The 10,844-nt window shown below is 41.6% G+C and overlaps 1 protein-coding gene across 4 annotated transcripts in view; it reads right to left on the bottom strand.

Moving 5' to 3' along the window:
* Positions 1-332: 332 nt before the first annotated feature.
* CUNH14orf180 (chromosome unknown C14orf180 homolog) overlaps positions 333-10,844 on the bottom strand; it is a 21,660-nt gene continuing 11,148 nt past the window's right edge. Inside the window, exons 3-6 of one of the 4 annotated variants that reach the window (XM_027906705.1) lie at positions 10,466-10,573; positions 6,652-6,775; positions 4,801-4,827; positions 333-2,011 (exon numbers count right to left, since the gene is read on the bottom strand). In XM_027906705.1, the coding sequence (XP_027762506.1) occupies positions 1,809-2,011; positions 4,801-4,827; positions 6,652-6,775; positions 10,466-10,483 (372 nt within the window). In that variant the 5' untranslated portion in view covers positions 10,484-10,573 and the 3' untranslated portion in view covers positions 333-1,808. Of the gene's footprint in view, positions 2,012-4,800; positions 4,828-6,651; positions 6,776-9,096; positions 9,199-10,465; positions 10,574-10,844 lie in introns of those variants that run through there. The other 3 variants (XM_027906707.1, XM_027906706.1, XM_027906704.1) reach the window with 3 other exon arrangements.

The following is a 10,844-nucleotide window of genomic DNA, read 5'->3' on the forward strand; positions in this document are numbered from 1 at the left end:
TACATGCTGGGAGGACGTGGCAGGCCAGAGCCAAAAAGGAACACCACTGGTTTGCCAAAGAGTGTCAACATGAACGTGAAAAAGATCCCAAACATTAAAAGATACAAGCAGAAGTTGCAACGACCCCCTTGCCCTGTGCAGGCACCAATCTAAACCTTTTCATCAGAGATTCACCAGCACACAAGTTTAAAACCTTTCTTTTTTATTACCTAAACATCAGGGCTGAGACAGTGGAGAGGGGAGGGAAGCAGTGGTGAAACTTACCCTCTGAGCCTGGGTACCTGAGTGGTTTGCACGCAGAGCCCCCGAGCCAAATGCAATGCCTGTGTCAAATGCAATGCCTGTGGCTTTGACAGCTTAGGAGGAGCATGAGAACAGCCACTGAAGTCACTTATTTCTCTCTTGGGCTGCAATTTTTTTGACTTGTTCTCAATCAAGTTGCTACCTACTCTTCTCTTGAGAGCAGGCTGCATATTATGTTTCTGTTTATCCTCTCCCAGTGAAAGTCCTTGAGCTGCTTGGAAGAAGGTTGCTGGGGCAGAGGTACAACCCTCTTAAAAATTATGTTAAAAATAAAGCACCATTTTTTTTTCTTTTTGGTGGTTGTCATGGCAGGGGAATTCCAGCCAAGGTCTTGCAGGCATCACTTAATCTTCTCTGCTGTGCTTCCTTTCCCCCTTTTTTTCCTGATTCCTTTTCTTCAGCTCCTACAGGTTTTGTGTCATATTTACCATCCTAAATAACTCCAAGCCCGTATCAGGTGCTACTTGTGAAGAATCTAAGTCCTAAAAACCTGTTTTTGCTGGTTCTTTGAAGCTCACAAGCTTGCACTCATTTGCTCTCCTCTCAGATACCCAGAGCACCATTTCACGTGATCTCCATTAAAAGGATTTCCTTCGGAGACCTGCGTAGTATGGGAGGTAGTGGAGGGATAAAGGGACTTGGCCTCCCACTCCTTCATAACCAGTCCATATTGCCATAAGGCCCTGAACACTGAGGCATGAAAAGCATCACCTCTGTCTGAATACATTATCATAAATCCTGTAAGTCAGCTCGTGGAGTTTATGGACTGAATCAAACACAGAGGATTAAACTACCGATCTGATGATTAGCCTGAGTTTCAATGCTGTTATTTTTTATGTTAGGCAAATAAACTATTTTCTGTTTAAATGAGTTTTCGTGTTGTTTTTCACTCCTGGGAGTTGAGTGAATCAGTGAGAAACAGCTTTTGCCCATGGAGGAAAAAAAAAATGCATGGAGGGAAATGAGAAAGCCATTTGCTGGGATTTTACTATTAAACATTTCAGGTATATAAATATAGCAGCTTGTCAAGCCTTTGGCCACCAGAGAAGTGTTGGTGCAATAGTTCTGCTTTATTTTAAGTCTCTTAGGAGACTTAAGGACAAAGGTGGTTTGATATCTAAAGTGTTGACCTGAGACTCAGAAGACTTTTCTTCAGAGCTTACTGCTACCTGTACAGATCAATCTGTTTCTCTCTCTACTTTTGCTCCTCATATCAGCAGTTCATAAACTATGGGGGGACAAAATTGAGATACTTGTTTGCTGTTCAGGGTGACGGAGCATGAGTTTGGTGAGAACTCAAGGCACTACTATGACTGTTCATTGATGTGGAAAAAAAAAACAACAAACGAAGAAAAAAGGAGAAGTGGCTGTTGAATGGTGCACAACAGGGTTAATTTTCTTGCTCTTTGAGGTGGATGATCATGTGTTCCTTGCATGTGGCTGGAGTGAACTGGGAGCTTTGCACTGACTCATGCTGCTTAACAGTGTCAGGCTGGAGGACATTGCTACTGCTTCACAAACCAAGTCCAACATCTCTGAGCAACGTGTCTTATATGAAGAAAGAAGATAACAAGCCGGGATTGAAATTCCTCCAGGACTTTGACATCTTGCTTCATGCTGGTGTAGTAGAGACTCACAGCAAGGATCAGCACTGCACAAAATGAGAGCCACAGGAGCACAGGCAATCCAGATGATGACCTGTCATCTACTGAATGGTGATGAGGAGAAAAAAAAAAAAAACAAGATTATTTTAGTGTCATCATAAACACTTCCCAAATTTGATCCCCTGCTGATGTATTTGTACCAGTTTTCTGGGAACAGCAGGGTACACAGGGCTCTGGTTGTGAGTACTTCCATACACATCAGTTAAGCAATAGTGAGTCACACCTCCTGATGGAGGGTGGTGAGTATAAAATACATCATCTAATTTAGCATTTAAGGAGTTTAATTACACACAATAGGAACAGGATTATCATAGTTAATGTGTGATCTCAATTTCCCCTTCAGCAATTATTTTTTATACTTTTACTCTGAATATTAAGTTGAATACTAGGAGAATATGAAGCTACTTCATCCAATATTTAATGCTCACAAATGCTCCATAAAAGAGACAAGATATAGATTTCCATCCTTTTCCCTGGTAACTCAGCTTGTTTGGGACTCCTGCTAATTATGGTAAGAACTGAAACGTGGCTCCATTAACCAAGGGGTTAGAAAATGTTTAGAAAGCTCTGGCAGTTTTAACCACTGTGTAAGTGCTACGTGTACTAATTACACTGGAACATCCTCTGCACTTGCTCTAAGGCAGGAACATCCTGTAAACATTTTTCTTGCCTTCAAAATACAGTTTAAGTATGTTTAAAGCACCCTGGGTCAGGAACAGCACACATGGAAATCAGAGGGCTACATTTAGCTTGCTGACATCTATGACCCAATCCTTGCACGTGTTTATCCATCCATGTGCCTCGGGGATTCAGTTTGATTCAGATCTGGCTGCTCTGTTTGACTTCATGGCCATTGCACAGTCTGTACTATTTTATAAAGCACTTAAAGTATTAAACACGCAGTATAAAGCCAAATTCATGCCTGAATAAAACCCATAGTGTGCAGCTATTTTCCTGCCATATGCACATAATCAATAAGGAGATAAAAACGTGGAGTGTATTATTATGGGTAAAGGGCCAACATTAGCTGTAACATATTTAAATTAGCTTCTACTCTGAGCCCTGGAATACACACCAGTCAATTAAACTGTCATACAGATGTACAGAGAGGAAGGTAAAAGTCATAAAACCAAACAGGAAACATATAATAATGCATCAAAAAGTGCATGGGGAAAAGGTAAAATGTTAATAGGCAGTCATTTTACAGCTAACCAGAAACCAAATCAATGTCCCATAATAGATCTGAGTGAATTATTTGCAGCAAATAATTTATTCATTTGAATTTAGCCCTCCTTTCTGTTTGCAAATTATCCATGAGCAGACTTCAGTTTTTATAAATTTGTTTATTTGGCATTATTCTATGAATGGTTGATATGAAGGTGTTTAGCCAGGGAATTGCTCACCACTTTCTGCATTTGCAGAGATTTGTGAGTTGGAAGTTGGTATTTCCCTTGTGTGCTTTCTCACACCGCAGGCTACAGTTCTCAACTGGGTGCACACCTGCCTTTCACAGTGAAGGACTTGGCTGATGAGCTCACATGGGAGCAGTGAAACCTTTCTGTGAAAGCTGAACAGCTTTTCAAATCAGCCCTTTTCTATGAATTTCTTATAACCTTTTTCAACCTTGCAAAAGTTATTTCTGGGTTATCTCAAATGCAAACTTGAGTTTTCCAATCTGCAAAATTAGGAAGTATATTCAGTCCGTGAATAGGGAAAAAAAAAATGTGCAAAAATAATTCCACTCACAGAATAGAGATAAGCTACAGTCAGAACAGGTTCAGCACATCACTACAGTTATGTGCTGAAATTTAAGTTTGTTTTTCTAGATTACAAGTAGAAATTTAATGCTGAAATTTAAATTGCTTGTTGGAAGAGCGCACACAGCCACAGTCTCATGGCAACTCATCTGAGAAAACCACTGGACCCAGACACAGGTGGTTTTGTTTCAGTTCCTGCTTTGGACACACATTTCCACTGTCCCTGAAGAATATTTGATCTTTGCTTTTCCACCTGTCTCTTTCCTGCCTACAGTACCTTGTTTCTAGCCCAGTCACTGCCTTAGCTGATGCTTCCATTGTCATGAGCATAAAAACCCTTTTCCCGGAAAACAGCAATAGCTAGGGGATAGGGGGACACCTGTCTGGGAGGTTTTTTAGCCTCCCAACACTACAGGTCTGTGTGTGTTTATATACACGTATATATATGTACCCCTGTCCTCTCATGGCACTTCATATAGCAGGGGCTGGATTTTGGCCAGAGCCTCTAGAATAATGATCACCATCATAAGAACATCCAGATACACACATTTGCTTCAGGGTCTGTAAGGCTGCCTGGCCTCGAACAAAGTACAACAAAACAAAACAAAACAAACAAAAACCAAAGCAAACAAAAAAAAAAGGAGAAAAAACACATTATTTTTATTATTTCTACCCTGCTGCCAGCATATAAATGAATTGTCTCTTCTCCACACACAAAACTCAGCAGGGAGAACTATTGTTTCGCTTGGGGTGCTTTCCTTGCATATCTTAGTGAAAAACCTGTACCTACTCTATTGCCATAAAATATATTAATTATATTTAAATTAAAAATAGCTTCAGGGATTCCATTTTTGTTTCCACTATTTGTCTTACTAGATGTCTTGTTTAAAATTGCACCAGACCTCATCAGCACCTTGTGCTGCTTATGCTGAGAAGAAAAAGCAACAACCACTAACAGCACGAAATGCTGTTGTAGACGGAGGGTGTATTTGCACAGAACATCCCAGCAGCCACAAAAGCAAACTCAGGTTAATGCTATGGATGGCTCACAGTTATAATGTGAAAATTCAACTTACCCACCACGTAGTCACAGCAGGAAATGGCTAGAAAACAGAATGAAAATGTTCTTACACGCCTGGAAAGGTCTCTTGGCAGCAGGTGAACATAAAAGCAAGCACCAAGTGGTGTCTCTGAAATTGCCTGTCACTTCATAGATGCTGAGCCACCTCTTACAATACTTTTGGCTCTGGATGAGGATCTATGCACTCCATGCAAACATGCAGATGCAGGTGCACTTCAGGAAAGTGAGGAAAAATTATTGTGTGGAAGAGTTCAGAGGCAGAGTTTGCTGCTGTTGCAGGGCGGTCAGTAATCAGCTCCTTCAAAGAAAACCTGCCTATTCCAAATAATTTTTAGAAAGGAAAGGAGATAGATCAGCAGGCTGAGAGAAGAATGAAAGTTAAGAAAGCAAGGCCCACTGTCAGATTAACTCTCATCCAGTAATATCCTGGAAATCCCTCTGCTTGGCAGTCGGGGCTCAGACATAATTCAGGATGAAAAGTCCATAGAATGGAAAAAAATGGAAAAATTTCAGTGGTCCCAGAAACTTTCATCTTACCAGCCTTAATGTTAATTATACTGTGTGGACAAACAGTAAATAATCTAAATCACAGAATACTAATTATGGGTTGGAATGTTTCTCATATCTTCATGGAAAAGAGTCAGTCTTTTCCACCCTTGCAGCTCCCTGGAGTTCCAGCAGGGCTGTGCTGAAATCAGAGCCAGTGGGAGACCAGCTTGGTCCCCCTGGGTCAGACCGACTGCAGGATTACCAGCACTGATGTTGGGCAGTGACCCTGTCAGAGAGCTGAGGGAGTTATTAACTCCCATGAAAATCCTCTTGAAGAGTCAGATGAGCTTGGCCAAGTTTAGGGCTGACTCACTGAGCATTTCCAGGAGTTCAGTTTTGATGGGAAAGCCCAGGCCATGGCAACAACCTTATCAAGAAACAGCTTTGCCCTCCTGCGTCAGGAGGCATCCCAAACAATGTGCTGCCAAACAAATGAGAGTTCTGTTTACAGACACATCAGCAGATGCCGAGCCTTGTTTTCAGAAGCTGTAGCAGTCTAAACAGGTGGCTGGAATATAAATGTTACCATTCTGTCGCATATGTTTTTACTGACTGATGTATCAAACCCATACAATTTTAGTTCTCTACCAATAAATACAATTTTCTTACTTAAGTCAAATTGGGGAAAGTCAGAATGCAACAATAGTTCTTATTTGAAGAAGTGCAGAAGTGCAAAAGTGCAAATGCAGAAGTGCAAACTGGATCATTTTGCCAGACATCTGCCTACAGTCACTCCCAGCTGACCTATCTGCAAACTGCTATTTTAGCTCATGACTAAAAAGATCAGAGATTTTTTTGGTGCTTTCACTGGCAGAAATTATTGCATCCTGGCTGCTAGGCTTAGACCTCTGCTATTGTATTCTGTGGCATGCATGCTGGTCAGAACCATGAAAGGACTTGCTCCCTCATCCCCATTACATCCTAGGTACCCAGAATGACAAAAAATGTTTACAATTTGTCTGAGATTCTTTTTATGAGTGGATACATTGTTCTGGGGTAACCCTGGGGCTCAGCCAAACACACAGTCTACAATGATCCCTGTGGGGGTTGACTCAGGAGCTCACTGTGAGAACAGCTGAGGGTGATGCAGCAGCCTGTCTCATCCCAGGCAGGCAGGCAGGCAAATGGACCAGATGCAATTTTGCAGAGCACAGAACAAAAATTGTCCATCCTCTGCTCCATGTGGAGCTGAAAATCACAAATAACATTATCAGAGGAGGAAGCTGATGCGGACAAGACAGGGTGGATGTTAAAAGCTAGAAAGGTCATGCCAAAAGGCTTAATAGCTTGAGCATACCATGTTCAGTGACTTCTGGCTCACGAAATCGAACCCTTCTCTCTAGCTTCCGCTTTTCCCCCACAGCTTGGTCCACAGGTGGCCTTTTCCTCAGTATCGAAGGAGGATAACTACTGTCATCTGTCTAAAGAGTTGATCAAAACACAAAACACATGGCCATTCAAACGAGGTTAGTGTGCCTGGGTGAAGTTCTGAGCTTTTGTGGCTATGTCGTGGCTATGGGTATGTAACACATCTGCCTGGACATTTATAGTCAGACCACTGTGTTATTTATGGCAAGACAAGAGGGGTATTCCTTCATTGTCATAGACATTCAGTACTCTAAAACTGTATTCTTAGGGAAAAGATTAGGTAAAGTAATGGACAGCAAAGTGTTCAGAAAGTATTTCTCTAAATTGCAGTGGACGGTAGCTGAAGGTGCTGCTCAACAGCCTTGGGGTAGATGGACAAAAATGTGATATGAAATACATGAACCATATAATTTGGAGAACCTTTGAAATGTTCTGAGCTAAGCAGTTCCATTTGGAATGCAGTGCTGCCATTTCAACAACTGGGACTATGCAGCAGACTTGGGTTTGGACACAATCCTGATGGGTACAAGAAGGTAATTTATTTGCACTTTGTTACTGCATTTATGTTGTTGCTCTGGTTTTTGCTTGGAAGCCACAGTTTTTAACAACAAAATCGTAATACTGTGGATTCTTTGGAATTACAAGAAACAGAACTGCAATAACAGCAAAAAGTCACTCTTCTGCATAGGAATGCTCCCACAGTCAAGTCCCCTAAGTGAATCCAAACTGAATCAACTTCCCAAACTGAATCTCCACTAGCCTCTGGAAATGGAGAGCAGACAGGAAATTTTCTATTTTTCAAAGACTCAAGTGTGTGGGAGAGATTATCCACATTTTATGTTTAAGACTGAAGTAATCTTCTCTAGCCCTTTCTCCCTATTCCCTCTGTTCTTCTGCTAGTTAAAGGATATTATTTCTGAGATGATTTGTTTGTGCCTTCTGGTCATTCTCCCAGCTCCTTTTTTTTTTTTTTCCCCTTATGTGTCATTTCCTCATTCAGTGATTACTTGCTCCTTACTACATGTTTTTCTTTTTGTTTTAATCTTCCTACTCCTCAATTCTCTGCTTGTGTGCTTTTTAAGACTCAAATACCTTTGCTTTACCTTTTCTCTTTGGATGCTTTCCCCAAAGTCACCTTTTCACACATTCACTCCTTGGCCTGCAGAAGCAGGATCAAGTGCCATTAACTACAGTCTGGGGGTGTCAGGCCCCGGAGTAAAAGAAGATAAGCACATTTTCTTAAGCATCACACTCTGAATAACCTCAGAAAGGCACACAGCATAGCCAGCTGGAACTGCCATGGAACGAGGAACATCTTCAGCTTTGATACCTTCTCCTGAGAGATGTATAAAACCAGCCTTATCACTGATAAGGATGCTTGCTCTGATCTTGGGGTCATAACACCTCTGTCTTGTCACTGTGGGCAGTGTGTGTTGGAGCTTTGTATTTTTCATTCAGAAGCTGGAAGCCCCATTCAGGGTATGTGAGACATGGATTCAACTTCTTTCTAAGTCAGTCCAAAGAAATACAAACCCACATCTCTTGTATACAAGCCCTCACCATCAGAGCTATGGTATGCATATAGGAGCAGGGAATCTCAGTCAGTCTCTGCCACTAAAGCCATCTTGTTTGGCCTTGAATAATTAAATATTAATTGAGCTAAAGAAGGAAAGAGTGACTTTACAGCCTGGTGTTTGTGTGCTCCCTTGGGGGTGGCAGAAGTCTGCTCCTATCCTTGCTGCAATGAATACTTAATATGTAATACTTAAATATTCATTGGAGCGGTCACTGGGAACAGGGTCTCTCATCTACCAGGTGAGTACCTTAATCACTCTGCTACAGCCACACACACACACACTCTTACTCACATAATGAATATTTGATTATTCTGTGTAAAATTAAACAGGTTTAGGGAGACACAGTCCAGCTCAGGTTAGAGCTTTAGCTATGAGGGCTCTTCCTGTGGCACAGCCAAGGAAACTGAACCTTATATTTGAAGAGATTTATAACTCCAAGTGCAGCTTTTCTCCATATGAGCTTTTCCAAACACTGAACAGCAACACCATGTCAGGAGATAAAAATATTAAACAACTAGCTGGTTGGGTAGCAACCAGCCAAGGAAGACCTTAAAAAGGAAGTAGCTTTATGATATTTACTAGACTTTAACAACTTATGGAAATCAAAGCTACAGAGTGTCAGAAGAAACAATGCATTCTCCCCTCCGACATAAACCTGGCATTAGCATATCCTGACAAGAGTTGGAAACCTACCAAAGTGATAGCTGGGAAATTATATGACCTTAAAAACAGCCAATTTGTAAAAAGCTTCAGGAGCTGGACGCAAGGACTCTATCGCCCATCAAAGGATTACTTACCGGCAGCTCCTCTGCACTAGGACCAGAAGGTGGGACTGGACATATCTGGGACATGTACTCTGGATGCCAACATGAAGCGTCCCACATGAAGCTTTGGAGGGAAACCCACTTGCTCAAGGAAATGAGAAGGAACAGGGAAAAGCGCCTGGAGATCCCTCCACAGTGAGGATGGAGCAGGCAGTGCCTCGGAGCAGATAGGAGCAGCAACAAATGACAAGAGGATTGGAAAGAGTTTCCACCCTTCATACCAGTGTTAGTGGGGGAAGGATGACGCTACATGGAATGTACTCAGTAGCCAAAAATAGCACATAGTGATAATACTGATTGTGCAGCTGGAAAGCAGGGCTTTCCTGGCAACAGGGAAGGGCCTGAATGGAGCAAATCGCAGATAAACACCTATGTTGTTTTTTTCTTCTTTTTTTTTTTTTTTTGCATAAATGTGAAATTTAGGCTGTTTTTTTTATCATAATTGCTACCTCTCTGTGATCATATTGATTTCCTTTTCAGAATCCAATCCCAATCTCAAAAACCTTGCAAGTGGGATTGATTTTATTCCTTCTTCCATTCAAAATGTGCATGTTAAGTCACCAGGAAATTATAGAGATATAGTGGGATCACACATATATAACCCTCCAGTACAGTTATGGCCTCACTTTATATGTTTTACAAATTAAATCCATTATTATAGCAATAAAGACAGATTTTAACATTTGACATTTCTACAGATATCATAATAAAATTATTGATAGAAAAAGAGGTGATTTACTGTTCAGGAGGCTTTAACAGCTTCTTGTCAAATGCAGAACTCTGCTCGTCATCAAATATACAATTTTTTGTCAGAAATACCTGTCTTGACTGCTGAAATATGGCAGTTTACTGTCCCTGCAAGCACAAGCTTGTGCTTTTCTTGTTGTTCTTTTCCAGGAGCTATTTATTTGCTGTGGCATGTCTAAAATACTGTGGTGTTTGTTTTTTTCCCATGTGGTTGGATGGATTCTCAGTCTGGCCCTCATTCTGCATCTACCCAGCTTAGCAAGGGTTGCAAGATGCTCACATTAACAGTAGGAATCAGAAGTTCTGTGGGCTTCACTGTTTCAACCTTTTGTCAGGAATCTGGAGAATGGATTGGGATCACCCCCCCCAAAGAAAACTGGGCCAGCATAGTTGAGGAAGCATCTGTGGCTGATGTGGGGTCAGTAGACCCTTCCAGCCTTGCTGCCCTCCTCAGCTCAGCCTCTGCACAGGTCTGCTGTCCTCAAGCCCTGCCCAGTGACATCAGTATCAACATGGAGAAGAATAGATTTTGCTGCTCTAGGACTCTTCATTGACTGTACCATATCTAAAAGCCGCCTGGAGAAAGTTACCTTACCTTCTCTTTCTTGTACATTGAGGTGATGGAGGGCTTTTCCTCATGCTGAAACTGGCTCACAGTTGCAAGGCTTGTGAAATGCTCTCAAAATCCCCTCTCTGGTGTGTCCTGCAAACGTTTCACAGAAGTTATTTTGGAATACCTAAGCTGGCTTTTGGCAGGGAAAAGACATTCTTCAAAATTTTGTTCACAGGAGGTCCTAGACAGAAAGGTGACAAATCCTACCAAACCATGGTCCTGGCATCTTTTCTGGTTCCTCCTTCCTCTTATTGTGATAATCATTTGCTACCATTTTTACTGGTGTCACCCAATAAGGCACATAAGAAGATCTTGTGCAGCCTCTTATTCCTGAAGAGAGTGGCAGTGAGCTCGCAAACTT

Source organism: Empidonax traillii, unplaced genomic scaffold, assembly GCF_003031625.1.
Source record: "Empidonax traillii isolate 1590-97213 ecotype Southwest subspecies unplaced genomic scaffold, ASM303162v1 scaffold1343:size146073, whole genome shotgun sequence".
Lineage (NCBI taxonomy): Eukaryota > Metazoa > Chordata > Aves > Passeriformes > Tyrannidae > Empidonax > Empidonax traillii.